The 20,372-nt window shown below is 40.4% G+C and overlaps 1 protein-coding gene across 1 annotated transcript in view; it reads left to right on the top strand.

The window, feature by feature from the left end:
* Window positions 1-15,058, top strand: part of LOC111668612 (copine-9-like) — a 51,464-nt gene extending 36,406 nt beyond the window's left edge. The window contains exons 10-21 of the mRNA XM_023424691.2: window positions 681-785; window positions 2,057-2,098; window positions 5,070-5,145; window positions 5,441-5,494; window positions 5,658-5,719; window positions 7,180-7,226; window positions 8,874-9,055; window positions 9,470-9,597; window positions 9,711-9,813; window positions 10,414-10,471; window positions 13,694-13,767; window positions 14,688-15,058. Coding sequence (XP_023280459.1) covers window positions 681-785; window positions 2,057-2,098; window positions 5,070-5,145; window positions 5,441-5,494; window positions 5,658-5,719; window positions 7,180-7,226; window positions 8,874-9,055; window positions 9,470-9,597; window positions 9,711-9,813; window positions 10,414-10,471; window positions 13,694-13,767; window positions 14,688-14,906 — 1,150 coding nt within the window. The 3' untranslated portion in view covers window positions 14,907-15,058. The remainder of the gene's footprint in view (window positions 1-680; window positions 786-2,056; window positions 2,099-5,069; window positions 5,146-5,440; window positions 5,495-5,657; window positions 5,720-7,179; window positions 7,227-8,873; window positions 9,056-9,469; window positions 9,598-9,710; window positions 9,814-10,413; window positions 10,472-13,693; window positions 13,768-14,687) is intronic.
* The last annotated feature ends 5,314 nt before the right edge of the window (window positions 15,059-20,372 follow it).

Genomic DNA, 20,372 nt, shown 5'->3' with positions numbered 1-20,372 from the left:
TCTCAAATGTCTCTCAAATAAAAGCTGTTAACTTCAAGGGGCATGCACTACACTACGCACACTGTGTGATGCTCGGGGTTTCTTCCAGTAGATGATGGAGACCATTGGAAATAAGATTGGCCATTCTATCCTGTCAAAAGGTTTTTCTGCATCCAATGACACAAGCAATGCCTTAGTTCTTAGCCTAAGTTCAGGGTTCTGTGAGGACGGTTTTAGAAGCATTTAAAATCTAATTTCCTTAATTAACCAGGTCTTTGCAAAAAGAACACAGTAGCACCTGAGTTAAGTTAGTAACTAGGCTTAAAAGGCTGACTGTTATACCCTGCTGTATTATATTTAATAATGGATGATATTTAATTGCATGAATTACATCCTTGCATCACACCAGTTTGTTCTGCAGACACTAACAGTGGTGCCACGTCCTGGAGACACAGTGCTCATATTTTGGCCAGTGTGTTTCCTGTCTAGATTCAATAACAACATTGGTTGGAAAGAACAGAACTCATCTGCTTGTCCACCCTCTTAAAAAGGCAGCTAGCACAGCAAGCATGGCTCTATTTAACAGTCTTTGAATTCTTTATGGAACTGCTAATCCAGCAGCTCTTTTTCTTCCATCCATTTATGATCAAAATTTTTTCTGACTTCTCATCCTCACCATATTGAGTTGTCTGTTTTTCCAGGTTCACCATCTGCCACAAGACTGAGGTGATCAAGAACAACCTCAACCCTGTTTGGAAGTCTTTTACCATCCCTGTTCGAGCACTTTGTAATGGAGACTATGACAGGTGAGGAGCAGCACAGGGGTCAGAGGTTCATCATCGAGTTCATTTTATTTACTGTGGTTTCAGAAAATATTCAGACCCCTTTACTTTTCGTAAATTTTACTGTGTTATAGATTTGCCCTTCACTCTACACGCAGTGAACACATAATGACAAAGTGAAAGCAATGTGTCTAGAACTTGACCTGAATCCACCTGGAGTGGAGAGTGTGTAGAGTGGCAAATACATTAGCACAAACTTAACAAAAAAACCAAATATGGTTTCAAATCTAATGAGAAAATGATCGGACAGTCAGGGCTGTCACCCCTGCACTGGGTTAGGGTTAGAGTTATGTCATGGTTTATGGTTTAATCATGTATAGGCACATTTTTCTGCCTCGTGGACATGATGTCTCAGTAACACCTTGACGGAACTTCTTCAAATTTTGTACAAACATTCACTAGGACTCAAGGATGAACTGATTAGATTTTGATCGTCAAAGGTCAAAGGTCAAGGTCGGTGTGACCTCACAAAACACTTTTTAGCCATCACTCAGTACATCACACAGCAATTATGACAAAATCTCAGACAAAATGTTGATATTTTATATGACTAGACAACCACGAGCAGGTAATACTAGTTGTAATTAATCTGCTGTAAAGACTAGAGGCACTGTAGACTGATACTGATACTAGTGCACTGTCAGAGTATGGGAGAGGCAGCAGGGGTTGGAACTCTGTGGTAGTCAGAATAATGCCAGCAGTCGGCCATGTTCTCAGTCTCAGGGCAGTGCTGGTGTTATTGAGACCAACATGGAGGCAATGCAGCAACAGTCACACAAATATGCACAATACATGTAGTTGCACAACTGTTTAACTTTTAAGTGATACAAATGAAATCAGGGTTAAATTTGAACCTTGATGACATTTGATATTCCATTATGCTATTGACCTACTATCATCGAAGCCCAGTGTTATCCTGTAGTCTACACAGTCTGTTCTGTGGAGCACCACAACTAATGACACATACTATTTAAGATTTTATTTTTGCCTGTTGTTATCACATATTCAGTATGTATTAGTATGGAAACCTTGGTGTCTTCCTTTAAAATCATTTTCGATTTCGGGCTATTAGGTGAAAGTAATATGACACGTCTGTAATCTGTGACGTAAAGAATACGAAAACTTCACTTCCTGACTTAACTTTCCCTCTGTCGATCTCTCTCCTCTGTCTTTCTGCTGTTTCTCACCCTCGCTTTCTCTCCTCACCTCTGCTCCCACATCTCACCTCCCTCCAGGTCGGTCAAGGTGGACGTTTATGACTGGGACCGAGATGGGAGGTAAAGTTCTCCCACTTGCTAGCAGTTTAGTTTTTTGGTCTTTATTCATTTTAAACTCCACACTGAATCTCTCAAAATGTCTGTCTGACCTGAGGATGGGGGTGTTTCATGTGGATTTTTCAGGGTGTCTAACCATGTGTTACTGCTCTCCATAAATTTCAGTCTGGATTCAATACTCCTAATCTACTCTGTAATCATTCTGCCATGAAGTGCAGTATGTACCATTCACAAAGATGTAAGAATAAAAAGAAGACATTCACGATGGAGGTTTGACTTTTTCTGTCAGAAATGAAAGACTAAGACATGACAGGTTTGGCGGTGCCAGTAGTTTTATTAGATGAGCACTTTTTCCTGAGAATATTTTCTAATCATTTAGAAAAAATCTGATATGTCATCAGAGCAGCAGTGTACCGTGGCAGAGTTAAAGAGAGATCAGTTTCACATGGAGTTAACAACACTTTCTAAAGCAAAGCAATCATGACTAACATACACTGGTACACTGATCAGCCACAACATTAAAACCAGTCGCCAGTTTTAATATTGTGGCTGATCTGTGTATGTGGACGTAATGACAAACAATTTGAGTAAATTGTATTTGTAGCAGAATCAGATCTGAGCAAATCATGCTTTTGCTCATTTCTTTCACATTCGTGTCTGCCTGTATCTGCATGTGTCTGCCTGTGTCTGCCTGTGTCTGCATGTGTCTGCCTGTGTCTGCCTGTATCTGCATGTGTCTGCCTGTGTCTGCCTGTATCTGCATGTGTCTGCCTGTATCTGCATGTGTCTGCCTGTGTCTGCCTGTGCTTGAGGAGAACACACATGAACTTCAGTTGCTGTTGTTGGATTTAGTTGGACTCAGCAAAACTGTTTAAAAATACAATATCCCCTTAAGTTGCCCAGGAGCATCAGACCTTATGTGAAAGCTACTATTTAAACAATGAACATACAGTATGCAGCCATAACACTGTTCACAAACGCATTGGCACCTGCATCCACCTTTATCTGAGGGTTAGGGTTAGGGTAGCATTGTGTAGGCACATACCATGGTGGTTCCCAGCTCTCAGTAATGTGTAATAAAAATCATCCCAACAGATGTTTTGATGCCCGTCAACAACAGTGACATGAACAGGACCCGTGAAAATAGGCTACAATCAGTCAAACAAGCTCAATATTAACGCACGCTCAACTGTACTTCATTCATTTACCTGGGAGAATACACCATCATCAGTAACAGTGTTCTGTGGTCTAAAGTTAACTTCAATAAATGAGCTCGTTTCTACCCGCTGATCTGCTGGCTCTTGAATGAACAACACATTGAAACGAGACCAAAAGTTAACAGTAGTAACATTATTGCTAACACTGACAAACCGCTGTCACTGTTAACACTTACTTAGTTAGGTAACGTATCCTGAGATTCGCAGAACCAATTTTAAAACACAGTGTTATAAAATGTTTTACCATGAATGGTTGCACCACAGTTACCTTACACACGGTAACTTAACATTACAATAACATTCCATGGTTACTCCTCATATATGTAATATTTGCCAAATGTGGACATGTATGCAGTTTGCTCAGATATGCTAAGTTTACTTTGAATTCTGAACGCTAACTTTGTTAGCAGCGACTTAGCCCGGTGCAGCCAAGAGCCTGGTGCCGTCAGGTTGCAGGGTAGGTGGGTGTGCACAGTGTCTTAGGGTTCTCAGGTCAGACCCACCCTCTTACCCAAATATGATTTCTTCTGGTTTCAGAAAACCAACATGGTGACGGCCAAGATGCCAAACTCAAGGCTTCAAAATGATAGTCCACAAACCAATGGGTGATGTCACAGTGGATAGCCACTTGCTTACACCCTCTGATGATGATGAAATTTACATCGTGCAGACCCTCGCGCACTTTTGGGTGCAGAAAATAACACCGCCTTGACTTATTTTAATTTTTTAACTCAAGTATTTTATTGATGATAATGAAGTTATGATTAACCAAATAAAAGAGCAAAATCAACAGCAGAGAAGAAGCTGCTGATTTGATGCACTGCAGCAAGTGTACCAAATAAAATACACCTGCCACGCTGTGTGACCACCAGGTGCATGTTGGGTCTTGCTAAATGCTACATGCTAAAATACTGATGGTGGATCCTTCAACTGTGACTTCTACGTTCGCTTCTACTGTCAGTGAGGTGTGCACCACCATTCTGCTATTTCTGATGATCCCTGCTGTGACTGCAGAGCTCATTCAGCTCAGTGTTTGAAAACTTGGATTAGTACAGTGAGACAGAGGCTGAGTGGACTGGTTATATTTTGCAGTGAGAATGAACAAGCAGAGAATTTGGATGTAGAGCAGATCATGGGAGACTTGATGTTCAGACGGGTGTGTGCAACATATGACTGGTAGTTGTTCCTCACTGTACAGCAGTTGTTTATACATCTCTGCTTTTTTTCTGCTTTATTCTGCTGTTAATTCTATAAGCAGTGGCATCTATTTGATTTATGTGGCTTAATATTGCTACATAAACTCTATAAACACTTGCTGTGGTGTCCTGCTATTTCTGTTATTTTGTACCATTTATATCAATGATGGTACACTAACTAACAGAAACACCTCTCTGTATAATGTACAGCTCTACTTCACCACACACTGCATCCTCCAAAATGATCATACAGTTGAAACAGCTACAACAGTTTAATTTATATATATATATATATATATATATATATATACATGAAAATACCAATGCATATAAGTGTGCATATATGTCTGGTAGCCTAAAGATGTACTTTAATTTAATACTTGTATAATTACAATTATGCAGTACTCTTCCCACCCACCTTCCTACATTCTCAGAGTAAAACTGTTGTTGTGAGGTGCTTCTAACACAGTAGCCCAAACACTACTGACAATAGAAATAACATTCTTTGGCAAAGCAGTTACATACTTATTCTCTCTCTGTTAAACCCCGTCTCTTTTGTAGTCATGACTTTATCGGAGAGTTCACCACCAGCTACAGAGAACTGTCCAGAGGCCAAAGCCAGTTCAATGTCTACGAGGTAAAATTAAGTGTTGCAAAGGATAAGTGGAACAACTTGATCTGCAAATAATTAAAAAGGAATCTTAGAGCTTCGCCAAAACTCTATTTTCCTAAATGTATAAAGGATATGACAATTAAGTGTTTTGGGAACTTGCAACTACATCAGTGTTATTATTCATTTAAGTATTACTTTGTATTATCATAACATACTATCTACTCAGTCCTGCACTGAATGACTTCACATTTCTGCTCAGATACTGTATATTCTGCTTTGTTGAAAAACTCAATTCTTGTTTCCTTATCTTGTGGTCAAGGTTTTGAATCCTAAAAAAAAAGGCAAGAAGAAGAAATATGTCAATTCAGGGACGGTAAGACCTGTTGGAGTGTGTTTCATCAGCATGCCACTTATTTCAAGGAAAAGACTCATATGAGCAGTAACATTTCAGAACAGTAAATGATGTTACATCCTGTTTTGTCTCCTCTCCTCTGCTCTCTTCCTGCTTTCCCTTTCATGCTCTCTTTATCTTCAAGGTGACTCTGCTGTCTTTCAAAGCAGAGTCAGAATACACGTTTGTTGACTACATCAGAGGAGGGTAAGAGCCCAGTCCCTAATGTTTTATCAGTGTAGAATCACAGTAAAGTCAATGATAACATATAAACACAGATTATAATACAGAAAATGCTAGCTGGTGAAATCCTGCTGTGGGAAGCCATTATAGGACTATAGCAGGATTTCTCTTGTGTTAAAGCCTGGTCACACCTGAAAGTGGCACAGCAAGATTAGTTTGTGTATCTTTGCAAAATATTTGGTTCTAGAGTCTTGGTGTTGTAGTGACTACTCACTGGGCTAGTTAGTGAATTTGTATTACTACTACTACTATTTTACAAAGGATGCCATAACATAATCAAGTGGGCAGGGGTACATCAGGTTGCCAGGCTACTGAATGTCATTTTCATGTTTTCTGCAGACGGTTATAGGACTAAGTATTTTCAGCATTTGGAGGAACATGAAACTCATTTGTAAAACCAATCTATACTAGAACTGATGTTTTCTTTTAAGTGAAAATCATGATTTAAGAAGTAATTAAGAGCCATAACTCTACCATAGTAAGTAATATGCAGGGTTATCTTAGGCCACAGCATTGTATATCACATCATCCAGTAGACTCCAGTTTTGTTACGTTTAGTAACATTGAGGTAATTGTTAAAATTAAACTTTCAAATGCAAATTCCAAGTAGACAGCTGAATGTGATTTTTCCCACTTTCTAGGCAGCTTTTTTGTTTCTGTTTATTTTAGTAGAATGAATATCAACTTGTGGAGACTTTACCTACTCCATTACAGCAAGTATGTCTGTTTTGTAGGGCTGAAGTTACCATCAGTTACACTGAGGTCATGGCTGCCATTTTTTTTTCTGGGTGTTTGGGGTGTTTATAACCTGAGAGGGATTTGCATTCTACAATTTAGCTAACACATGGTGGGTATTTTATGGGTTAAGTCCAGTATTTTTAGACTAAATATGTTTAAATGAGAGTAGTTTTAGGTCAAGACATAAAATATTCATTAGTCTCCCAGCAGAATGTTAATCCTGGCAGTGTGGAGAAGAGTTTGAAAAAACATTTGAACCTTCATCTTGGGAAAAAAAAGTTACAGAAAGTGTAAATGAACAGTGGATGAGTGAATGAATAAAATAAGGAAAGAAAACAGGAAATTTTAGTGCCTGTTATTGTTTTTATTCCCAAAGCAAATACAAGCAATGTGATTTCTTGTACTATATGATATGAATAAAATTCTTGGAGAGAGCTATTGAAAGTCATCAGCATATAATATAAAAAATATCTCAATTTAAAAACACTTGAGAAGCAGTGCAGATCCTCTGCCTGGGTTTTTTAGGTGACAGTAGTGAGTTGTTGACAAGTTTCTCAGTACAGCCCTTTTTATATACAGTCTATGGTCCAGCCTGAACAGCTGTAAACTGGCTCCCATCTGGAGGTACTGGCACAGTCCTAACATCTCTGTTTTGATCGATACTGATGTGCTCAATCTCCCACCAGGACACAACTCAACTTCACTGTGGCCATAGACTTCACAGCATCCAATGGTAGGACAGTATTTATTCTTTGTGCATGCAGGAAATGTCAATGCATTTGTTGTTAAAAAACATGTTTTTGGCCGTAACTGAAGAATTGATATGCTAATTTTGACACAATTTGACACAATGTCTTATGAGATAAAATTATGAAGTGATGACATTTTATATCCAAATGGTGAACTTCACAGTGACATCATAACGTTCTACAAAAACACTGGCCATTATTCAACTCTGTAACTCAGGAACACAGGGGGAGATTGTGGGCCATATTTACTGCAACTTGACAAAACTGTAAATCAGTAAATCATTTAAAATTATATTTATTTATCAGTCAGTTTCTTAAATTAGCCTTTGATTATGTCTTGGCCTCCCATGGCTTAGAAAAAAACTGTCCCAAGAACAAGTTTACTTGCCCACCCCTGGTTTAGAGTAAATCCATTTGAATATACAGTCAGGTGAAAAATTGGAGGAAAAACCTGAAAAATGAGTGGAGAAACAGGACGATAATGTTCCCATCCATAGGGCACGAGGGGTCACTGAATGGTTTGATGTTTATGACAATGATGTGAATCATATGCTATGACCCTGATAGTCACCAGATCCGATCCAATACATGATGTCCCCTGGGCATTATGGGATATGGGATGTATAGGTTGGCACATCCCCACTGAATATTGTGAAATTTTGGTGAATGATTCAATAAGTTTTGTTGTTTCTTCTAGCGATGAAAGAGGTTCTTGTGAGGACAGTAGTATGTCATCTACGTAAAGACTGATCTTATGATGTGTGTTTAGTGTTTGGATTCCTTTGATTCCTTGATTTGCCAAGGACTTGTTAGAATTATTGGTATGGTTTTTCTTGTCTAAATATCAGGAATTCAGTTTGCTTATCCATAATTTTATTTAGTTGAGATTTTCTTAATTCAGTCTGGGTTTCTTCTGCATTCCAGTTTGATTTTTTGTTCCACTAGGCTTCTTTTTACTTTCTTTCTTTTATAAACGGAGAATGAGATTATTTTTCCTCTTAATATTGCCCTTCCTGTTTCCCATAGAAGAATTGGAGATGATTTTGGATTCAGGATTGATGCCCACTCTCTTTTTATATAACTATCAAATTCAGGATCTTTAAGAAGGGATGTGTTTAAGTGCCATCTGGTGTAATATTTTATTGCATTTCCCTTCTGGGGCTACATGGTAGTGTCTTGAGCAAAGATGTCTCAAAATTAAGAAAATTAAGAACACATCTGCCTCAAAACCTGCAGCTTCTTGTGTCTTGTCTCAACCCTGTCTTCTGGAAATTACATTTTTATTCATCTAATCTGCAACAGCTAATATGTTTTTTGTATGAAATGTAATTGCTGACTAGATTATGTTCAAAAGAAATGTATTTTTTTTAATGAATGAAGTACTAAATTTATTGATAACAACATATTTGATTTTGATGAAAATCAAATATGTTGTCTGTGAACATTTACTGATATATTCAGTATTAATGTAATTGCAACTTGGCAAATTTGTAAATGAACAACACAGCCTCATTATCATGTTTAGATGTACAGGGAGACACGGAGACAGGGTTACATGTCTGCCAGAGTGTGCAGCAATAAATGTAAATGAAAATCAAGTTCCACAAATGTCATTGTGTTTTTCCCTCCAGGTAACCCATCCCAACCCACCTCACTGCACTATATGAGCCCGTACCAAATGAATGCATATGCCATGGCTCTAAAAGCTGTAGGGGAGATCATCCAGGACTACGATAGTGATAAACTCTTCCCAGCTTACGGCTTTGGAGCAAAACTTCCTCCAGATGGCAAGGTCTCCCACGCCTTCCCACTGGTAAGAGACACCGACAGAGCTGAACATTGCTTTTGGCTGATTTGTGTCAGCGCTGACTAAATCACTGGATGTGAAATGTCAATGTGTCTGTCAGATGTGAGGTTCTTCAAGGCTGAAAATAAGGACGTTATTTCACAAATATATTATAGCCATTAATCATGACAATGCATTTAATGAAGGGACATCAGGTTGACCTAACCTCTCTCCCTAATGTGAAGGGGAGGGTACACCTGGCTCATGTAGCTCTGGGCCTGTGCCCGCATCAAAACGCTGAGCCTCAATTCTATCCAGTCTGTCTATCAAGACTCTGAATAGCAGTTTCTTGGGAGCAGTTTTCTCCAAGCACAAGCAAAAAAATCCTTATTCATTTCCTTCCAACAAGTTTTTTCAGAAACTGAGTTGTCTCTCTTGCAGAACTCAAATACAGAAAACTCAAACTGTATGGGGATCGATGGTGTGCTGGAGGCATATTTCCAGAGCCTGCGAACGGTTCAGCTGTATGGCCCTACCAACTTTGCTCCTGTCATCAACCAGGTGGCCCGGTGAGACACACACACACACACACACACACACACACACACAGAGGATGCTTTGTGACCAGTCCGTCAGTGATTTTTACCGTTACTTTGAACGTGTGTGTGTGTTCTGATGTTAGATGTGCTGGGGAGGTGACTGACGGCTCCCAGTACTTTGTGCTGCTGATGATTACAGACGGCGTCATCTCAGACATGGCTCAGACCAAAGAGGCTGTGGTTAATGTAAGTAGAACCAACACTCAACACAAAACACACACATACATATGAACACATATGAATATGAAAGACTTTTCTTCTCAAGAGTTTACTGCTGGACACAGAATGTCTGCTACAGCGTATGCGTAGAGGAGGTTTTAGGTTTCTACATGAGACCATGAATGGCTTCCACGCTAGTTGTTTTTCATTTCACCATAACACAAGACTCTCCCAACCACAGATATATAGTATGCAAAACAAAATTTGAGCATGGAAATCTCTGTTCATGTTAAATGTGTAATGTGAAAGACAATGCATCTAATAATGAACTCACAAGATTCTCCATATTTTCTTTATATGTTCACAATGAGGGATTGATGGATGAACAGAAAGAACAACAATAAACAGCCAGTGTAAAAACTGACCAGTGCCGTCAGGTTGAGGTTGGCACAGGTGAACTCTGGACTCTCCAGAGAAAGAACCCAGATAGAAAATTGTGTAAATTAATTTTCCTCTCATTGCGGCAGAGTGTACTCAGGCATCTGCTGTGAACAGTATATATACTGTACATTCAAGCATGTTAGGAACAGGAGTCTGGCTTACACTCCCCCTGTGCTTTCTCCACAGGCAGCCTCCCTGCCCATGTCTATCATCATAGTAGGAGTGGGCCCTGCTGAGTTTGATGGTAAGTAGTAATATACAGGGACGAGGCAAATTTAAGCCAATTTAATGCCTTTCACAGCTTCCATCACATAGACATGTAAATGCTCCATTTAACCCCCTAACCTTACTAAAGTAATGTTTATTTATATAGCACTTTTCATAGACAAAACTCACAAAACGCTTACCATAGCCAAAAACATAGAAAACACCCAACACGGAGATACAATAAAACACATGAGAAAGCACTTTACTGGGCCATTTAAGTGCTTTAGAGAGCCATAAAAATTTAAAATCCTCAATAGAATTGCATAGAAACACACCACACAGAGTATCCAGTAAATATACACAGTTTATCCAAAAGCCTGTTTAAAAGGGTAAGTAAGTACTTTTTAAATGACTTCACAATTTTCCGCCGTCCAATCCCTGATAGCTGTGTAACAGTCTAGGAGCTTGGTTAACCTAAAAGCCTCACTGGGCTTGAAAGAGATATTGAGCTGGATGTCATCTGCGAAGAGATGATATGCAATATTGAATCTACTTACAATCTCACCCAAGGGCAGCAAATATAAGGAGAATAGCAGAAGCCCCAAAACTGAACCCTGCTGGACCCCATGAGACAGTAGAGAGGAGTCACTTACCCCTGCTTACATGCCTGTATTAGTCAGTCATCCACTCTGGTTATTAACTTCACGGGGACTGTGGCAAGCCACGGCCACAGTTACAAAACAGCAAAAACATGTCACTGGAAAACCTGACCTGTAAATATGGAATAGAAAATACATAGGCACCTGGATAACTTTACAATTATATGAACAGGTATTGACCTTTAAGTATTGGCTGAGTTATAGATGCAGTGAAGGCAAATGGGGACTTACTGTATATACCTGCATCCGACTTTAATCCTTTATTTTATGTAACCTATAAACTATGCATATCATTATAATGAGCTTGAGTTTGTACTGTATAAACATGGTGTGTTATTATAAATACAACAGGACAGAATGGACAGTTAGTAACTTGCAATAACTGTAAACTGTAAATGTCATCATAATGAGCATATACTGTATATATATATAGTGATAGGTGTGCAATACTGAGTTCTTTAAAATTTGAATGGACTTGAACTGTGTGGTTCCAGGTCAACAGTTCCATTTAGTGATCCTAAACAAGCAAGTATTATAGAGCTTTTTTGTTTGCTTTTATGGGAGGGACATAGACACTACCTCAGGTTCACCTTTGATGGCAGAACCTTCAAGTTCTGTGTCCTTGTATTTGACATATCACCAGCCCCACATTCACAAGGTGCATGGATGCAGTCCTGCAACCCTTGCACCTTGAAGGTTTTCGCATCCTAAATTACCTTACCTAACCATAACCCTAACCCTAACCCTGCGTACCCACTCAGAGGAGCAATACCACAGCAATGTTACCCCACTACTGTGACACTTACAGCACCTAGGCCTGCGCCTCAACAAGAGGAAGAGCAGGCTCCAGCCCTCACAGACCACAGAGTTCCTATGCATGTGTTTGGAGGCTATAGCAGGAACACTTTCTCTGACTTCTGGAAGACAAGCCGCCCTCAGGGCTTGCTTGTACCATTTCTGTTTGTGCTTCTGCCTCCTGGGGTTGATGGCAGCCCGTCCACATTGTGTCCCTAGCTCTTCTAAACATGTGCTCAGTGCACCGCTGCCTTGGTGTTTGCACACAAAGGAATCTGCAAGCCAGAGTGTCAGTGGCATGCAGACTTCATGTAGCTCTCTGCTGGTGGGAGAAGCCAGTTAACTTAGCACAGGGTAGTGCCCTGGGGCCAGTGTTGCTTTACCAGCTGGTGTCATCCAACGACTCCCAGGAGACTAGGGAGCCATCAATGAGTGCAAAGGCATGAGCGCCCCTGGTTGGCACTGCACATCAATTTCCTGAAACTGCAGGCTATTTACCTTCTGCACTTCCTGCTGGAGCTGAGGGAGCACCATGAGCTGGTGAGGATGGACAGTACAGTAGCAGCAGCATATATAAACAGGCAGTGAGGTCTGGGGGTCCCTTTGACTTTGCAGATTGGCCCGGACAATATGGGAGAGGGCACATCCACGTCCCTGAGAGTATTGCACTTGCCAGGTCAGACGAACCTTGCAGCAGATCAGCCCTCTGGGAGGGCCCCTCACCAGAGAATGAAGGCTGCATCCACAGGTTTTACACGAGATCTGGGACTGGCTTGGTACAGCCATAGCCGATATCCTCATCTCCAGGGCAACAGCTCACGCTCCTTTTCTCCATTAAGAGAGACCATGCTTCCTTGAGCACGGATGCGATGGCATCAGTCTTCCCTCCCTTCATTCTCCTACACCTGCTCATACAGAGAGTCCAGGTGGAAGAGGTGAGCCTCATCCTGGTGGCCCCCAATCAGCCTCAGGTGATCCGGTTTTTTGGCAATTGCACCCCTCCTCCAAGGACTCCCCTGTGAGATCCCTGTTCAGCGGGACCTCCAGTCACAGGCACACAGGACTCTTTTTCATTCCTTTGCCCAGGAGCTCAGGCTTTGGGCTCGGCCCCTGAGAGGGCCAAGTTTCTAGCCATGGAGTTGCCCCAGTCTGTGGTTAGCACTCTGCAGGGAGCCCAAGCTCCATCAACTAGGGCAGCATATTCCTATCCTATTTCAGCTTCTAACTCAGTACCAAACGGAATGAGCAGTGGAATGGAAGTTTTTCCCATATTTTTGTGTTTTGTTGTTTATTTTAACGCTATTCAGAGTTCTATCAAGCTACAACCACGATGTACAAAGGCTGCTCTGCCTACAAACTTCTACCGACTACCAAGACTCATCATTTAATCTGCTCCACCAAACCTCAAGCAAAGTCGCCAGATTGGCTGAGAAGCCGAGGTTTTGGTTAAATGTAAATAAACACCTCATGTCTGAAGTCACAGTTCAGTATTACACCAGTCCACAATATTAAAAATCCGCTCAAACATAACCTTCAAAAAGGTTATTAATGCTGTAATTTTGTATATTGTACTGTAAGACTGGATATTTTGGCAGAAAGCAAATATGTTGTTTGGGAACATTTCACTAATATGTTCAATATCAGCATATTGCAACTTGCCAAATACTTATATTTACAACATACAAAAAGTCAAATATATTGCTGTTGCTGTTTAGTTTTATAGAAACTGGGTTGCCTAAACTTGTAGGATGTACAGTATATAATGCCTCTACCTAACAGTTAAATGTTGTGTTTGTTGTCTGCAGCTATGGAGGAGCTGGATGGGGACGAGGTCAGAGTGTCCTCCAGGGGACGCTTTGCTGAGAGAGACATTGTTCAGGTGCTGTATATTCTACATTCACACTGAGTCACAGATTTAATGTTTATCAGTGTGACCAGGAAATATCTGCATGGTGTTTATTACTGAAGATAGTTCCCTAATATTATTACAGTAATTGATTGTAATCCATTTGGCTACTACCCAACACTGGTCCTGGCCTCCACTGGTTCTCAAAATGGGGATCGGGGAGCCAGGGGTCCTTGATTTATTCTACCAGCTGTTGATTTAATTTATTTAGTTTAGGTTTTGAATTGAATATAATGAGATTAAGATAACAAAAGCAACATGTTACACAGTCTTATCACCATTTATTACAATGCTTGTATCCAATATGATAAATGTGACTTTACATTAACACCTGTATACTACAGCCGTTTATTGTGTTTGCATGCTGCCGCTGGAACCTCTCTCTATGATCAACCAGACCTCGACCGTGTCTGATCTGTTTCTGATTTGACTTGTGAATTCCTGTTCCTTTTGAATCCTATTCTTGGCATATTGTTTGTGTAAAGACAAGAAGCCACCACAAGCTAATCTAGTTTTTACTTAGTAGGATGTGCTTTTACTAGTCAATTATGACTATGACAACCAATATCCTGCATTATTATACCATTCTTACATCATTCTCTGAATTCCTATGTTTGGTAAAGTTTAGACACACTTTCAAGCACTTACTTCACTCTGCCACATTGTGAAGACTACACATACACGTGCTGATGTGTGAATAACCACCAATGTACATGCAGTTACTGAAGCTCCAAACTTCTTCCATGAATCAAAAATTAAAAAAAAAATTTTTTTGAATGAATCCAGATGCAATTTCAAACTACTGCATTCCAACAACATCTTGGTAAAACAATGATCAAATTCAGGAACATTTTCTTCTTGTCATCATCGTCCATTTTCCTTTTCCCACCCAGTTCGTACCTTTCCGGGACTACATCGACCGCTCAGGCAACCAGGTGCTGAGCATGGCTCGCCTGGCCAAGGATGTCCTTGCAGAGATCCCAGACCAGCTCCTGTCCTTCATGAAGAGTCGGGCGATCGAACCCCAGCCCCCGCCGTCCTCCATCTCAGACATCCCCTCAATGTCCACCACCACTACAACCAAGACCAAAGAACGCAACATGCATGTATGAAAATAAGGGCAATGCACAAAGTGTGAAAATTGAGCAAACTGAGATGTTTCTTTGCATCTGTGTGTGTACTTGTGTGTGTTGCATGGTTTCAGGCAGTGGTGTGCCGTCAGCGCAAGAAAGGCAAGTAGTGCTTGACCAGTTAAAGAAATAAATGAACATAGAAGGACATAGCGAAATGGAAGCAGTATCTCTCCTTACATCTCAAACCGCGTTCTGTCCCATAAATGATCCTATATTGCCTGTTTGCATTCAACTTGTAATTTACTGCCCTGTTGTGGCTGCAGTAAGCTGTTGTTCCTGGAAGCTAGGTTAGAGTTAGCTAACCCTAACCCTGGATCAGAATTGTAGAAATTACACTATTAATGTTTCTCATTCTGACTTCTGTTAACACCTGTCACTATACACTCCCTCTGCAACACACAGCTCTGCAATGATACACAACTACATTTAAATCAAAGGCTTCAACTGTACATCAGCAGTTTTTCCTCAGTCATCAATTCCTACATTTCAAATTAGAGACAAAAGCCACTATGGACTTTGTTTGAGAAACCAACCTCTCCTGCTGAAGCTGAGTCTCCATCCACGCCACTTCAGTTTCTGAGCGACTATTCCATCTCAAAGTGATGAATGTCTAATCTATCAGAGAGATAAATCCTGAAGTAGCCAGCACTTTGATTTTGATCAATTGTAAAGAAAAACAGCACCATGGCTGATGTCTCTTTTCTAGTCTATCAGTTCTCAGGGGCATTTTAAAGGCTTGACAGTAACACAGGGAGCGGAAAATAATCCATCAGAAATTAGGGTTAGTTGTGGCATCTGAGTGCTTGTGCCCTTTTATTATTGCTTCATGAAACTGAATGCTGTATATTATTGCTGAACATGAAATTCAAATGTGGTTTTCTTTAAAGGTTTGATCTATGGTCTACATGATCGAGGTCAACATTCAGAGATAGAGTATTGGCAAGTCTAAACTAATGGTGCTTTCAAGCACCTCTTGAAAGCTGGAAATTCTCTTGAGACGGAGAACAGAGTCAAGGATCCTCCCCTTCCTCGAGCAACCATACAATTTAACAATATCAGGCTGTGCACATTACTTCAGCCCTGGTTGTAGATCTGAACATTACCGTATCCGTGTGCTCTGCTGTTCACCTTCTTCCTCTGTAACTCTTTCAGCTGGGGCTTTCATTTGGGATGAATCATTCATGAGCTGGGTGCCTCTGTCTCAAGCCGCCTTGAGCACGTACCTGTTTAAAATGAATAGAGCTGGTCAGTGTGCGCATTTCACATTACAGAGAATGTGAAAAAGCTCCAGAGAATATGTGAAAGCATCAGGGTCACCTTTTCTTCCTTTTTGACTGGAAAGAGGAGGAAAACTGTGAAATGGTGAATGAATGAAGGTTATGATGTTCTGTTTTATTAAAAAGGTGTTAGAGGGGTGTTGATTCAACTGTATGATCATTTGTTGAACTGTATTGTGTTATACAGAGAGGTGTGTCTGTTGTTTAGCCTACACTCAGTGATTTGAATGGGGTTGACCAATTATTAGAAACACCTGTAATTTTGTTACACTTTTTGCTTTCACTTCAATTTCTTGGTCTCAGTACATCACAGTCATTCAAATTCCATATTAAATTGAATAATATATTCTTGTGCCCAAATGTATAATCTTTAGATTTTTCACAAATTGTCACACTATATTTTTTAGATGAAGAAACACCTCAACCCCATCAAACTTGTACTGATGCTGACAGCCTTGGAGCTCTTAACCTTCAACCGCATATATATTTTTTCAACAAATGAAACCATGTTTAAAAGTAGAGGCTTTCCATACTCAATTTTGCAGTTAGAAGTCTGAAATATGTAGAAAGATGTTGCATGAAAAAATAGGAAAGACCCATGCAAATAATTACTGCTTGACTGTTGTCAGAGTCACAGTTCTGGCACAAATAAACAGCGTACCTGGGAGTACAAGCCTCGTGCCCATTTGTTGCATCGGACCCGTTCACCCACTTCTTTTTGAACAGCTTTTAGAAAGTGGCTCCACACAGACAAGAAAGACTCATCATCTAAGGATTCATCTGAGCTTTGTCTTTTTTTGACCTGCCTCCTTTTTGCAGACGCTACAAATCGCCCTTGCTTCCCCTGCTTCTTAGAGCTCCTTTTGCCCCCGTTTGCTTGTTTTTTTTCCTCCTCTGATAATGGTGTATCAGTGAGAATGGCATTTTTATGGTTCCTTCCCCTACGGGAAGCTGTTTTTCTTGGGGCAGCTTTGGGATAGGGTCATATATCTTCGGCGCCCGGTAGTCCACTGTTAAGGCCTGTTGAGGATGGATATGAGCTGGGGCCTGGTGGGTCTGGGTTTAAGCTGGGGTCTTGAGAGGCTGCAGCTATAGGATGGGGCGATCTGTAAGAAATTCATATTCAAGATATTCAAGGGGGCTGCAGTAAGAGGATATGCGATTGCTACAATCCCAGGAATGTCATAAATAGACATGGTTTTCCCAAGGTTGGTTTTCACCCAGGAATGACATGCTGTATGATATGCTTCTTAAGTGACCCATAGACAGTCCTGTTTAAGGTTGAAGCCGATGGGAACAATGAGGTGGAGAGTATAAATATTCCATTCTTTGGCATAATTGAGTCCATTGATGGACAGATGAAACTTATGATTATCCAGCAGGAGGAAACATGGCTTGTCCTTTGAGCCTTTTGTGTGCTCGACGAAATTATTCAAAAAGTCCATAAAGTGTGACTCTTTCATCCATCCAGAAGGATTGGCTCCGCCTTTACCCCCTGGTGGTCCATTGATAAGTAAATTGTTGTGGTAGATGACAGGAGGGAATATAAAATAGGGAGGGATACTCTCTGTGGCAGCACACGCAATTGTGACTAGGTCCCTCTCTGCAGATGTAAATGACCCAACTTACTTGAAGCCACATCTAGCAACTACTGTGTCCGGTCGGTGTACAGTAGTCCCTCCAGTTTCATTTACGTTATCTGCTGGTCCAAACTAATGCCTTTGTAGCACTTCCGCTACGTTGTAAAAGAAGGCATTGACATTCAAGCTGTTTCATTAATAGTGCAGTTTAGATTTGAGAAATATGAAAATTATTCTCAACAGAGATAACAGTGAAGCACACCACATGTCAAGAAAACGACTTCAGGACATTGAGCGACAAATGCAAGTGTTCGATTTTTTACATAGCGCCCCCTGGTGTTGGAGATCAGTGTGAAAACTTACCCCTGTGACAAGATGCCCCGGTCTCCCCTACAATTCAACAGACTCCAAAATTACCATACAGTTCAACGCTCTTTAACAATTTCAACAAAAAGAAAACAAACAAACTGGTCATTATGTCCTTCTTGAAGGCAGGATTTATTGCAGGACTGTTGTATTATGGGACTTTCAGACAGAACGCATCAACAGCACCACTGCGCTCTGTAACCCATTATTTCTAATTGCTCGTGTCGCGTGACCACTTGAAAGTACTAGGCTATGTGAAGGAAACTGGCTGCTGAGTTAACAATGTTGACATGCTGACAGTTAAACTATGAGACTTGGTAAGAGCTTGTCTTCACAATGCAATAAGGAATATTACTGCTCTCCATATTAATGGTAGTCTACACAGAAACAAGGGAGGATGGAGGAGTGGTTGTATGTACGTTCCAGCATAAGTTTATACAAAATACCATCACGGCTGCTGTCCCTTCTGACCTTGAAAAGCCAACCCCTTCTTGCCCAGAAAGGGCACTGGCCTGAACATTAATCAATCAGTGATACGTGTCTGTGCCAGTTCCACAGGTTGTTAGCTACTTCTGCGATGATAAGGTCAATACCTACGTCAGTAAGGTCATGTGACTAAAATGACAAAAAATGTCGTTGTCATTCATTGCTTATCTTTACAGTCATTAGTCTTTCGAATTAATCTGGATGAATTTTCATTCATTACATTTAAAAAAATTTTTTTATTTATTTTTAGCATATATATTTTTTGAGTGCGGTACCGCCAACAGGGCGGTTCTGCTTGTTTCATAGCACCGGAAAGACACATGTTTGTTGCTGGCAACAACAGGATCTAAACACAGCGAGAACTTTCCGCTTCATAACCAAATTCGGAAACTCCGCCCATGTTTGTTCTGTTCGGCTGCCGGGACAGTCCGCTGACCCGGGCGGCTACATTAGTTTTAGCTGGCTGTTCCAAATAATCAACCGAGTGCGTGGTGCTGTGTCAGTGAGACTGTTTTCAGGGAGTTACAATGTGTTGACTGCTTTTGAAAATGTATGCACACTTTTCCCCCCATCACTTCCGGTGTTTGGTATACGGCTGCATATTGTGTCCGCCTGTCAGCAGCGGCTAAACATGTTTATTTGCAATGACTGTTGACTTACTTAAGACTTGTACGTATTTTTCTGATTTCATTATGAATTTTATGTTTGCATGAACGATTCAAGCTAAAGTCAGTTAGATACCAGAAACACCAGATATGATTTACTGTAACAGGTAGAGCTGTTTTTCTCTCACATACACTCCTTAAATCAGATACTGTGCGGTCTGGTTAAATCTTTTTGTCTTCAACCTTGTTGTTGGAGAGGTTTCTTTCAAGCCAGTAATAACAGTAAAGACTGGATTCATCAGCATGTTCCATATTGTATCAGAAAGGAAATGGATATGTGGCCTTATTTCTGTCATAATTCACAAGTAAGTGCGAGTGAGGTGTTTTTACATGACAGCACAGGAAATCCATGTTATTTTTGCATGCTTATTTGGCTGCTTCACTGCCAATTATTGTACTTGTTTAGGGAAACTATCTGTATCTTTATTCAGATCTAAAAATGACTTCAAACAGTATTCCCAAGTGTGTTGACTTGTTCTTTCTCTTTCTACTGTTATTGTCTACTTCGGTAGATTTATATCGCAGCGTTTAAAACATGCATGCATGTGTGTGTTATAATCAACAAGTACACCAACCCAAAGTCACACAACTTAATGGATATTTTTGTATGACGCAGGTCAGCTTTATATACAGTATTTGATAATTGACAACCAATATACTCCTCACTACTTCTCCCTAGTCAAATATGTTCCATACAGCCTACATGTTGGTCAGATGTAAATTCATCTAAAGTGATGTACAGAATATTTTGTCAAGTCTTCTTTCCTTCCACTTTGTTTCCAAGTGATACTCTAACTGTGTCTGTTAGTTTTGTCTCCATTTGTGTTGGTCAGAATTCATTTATAAGTTTCTCAATGTTCCCTATATTTTGCCTGGGAAACAAATAAACATGATTGAAGCTGATCTGCCGTGCAGTGTAGTCTGTTTTTGTTTGTTTGTTTTACTGAGGTAACAATAGTGTGAATTTGGGTAGAGCAAAGAAGGGCCTTTTCATGTTTCATCAACCAAAATGTATATTTTCTCGTGTGATTGATTTTAAAAAAGGGGATCACATCGTTGCAAATGATTGTG

Source organism: Seriola lalandi, unplaced genomic scaffold, assembly GCF_002814215.2.
Source record: "Seriola lalandi dorsalis isolate HSWRI2012SDOR001 ecotype SW California unplaced genomic scaffold, Sedor1 jcf7180002054748, whole genome shotgun sequence".
Taxonomy (NCBI): Eukaryota; Metazoa; Chordata; class Actinopteri; order Carangiformes; family Carangidae; genus Seriola; species Seriola lalandi.
Note: the sequence above shows the minus strand (reverse complement) of the source record. Positions and strands in the feature narration are given on the sequence as shown.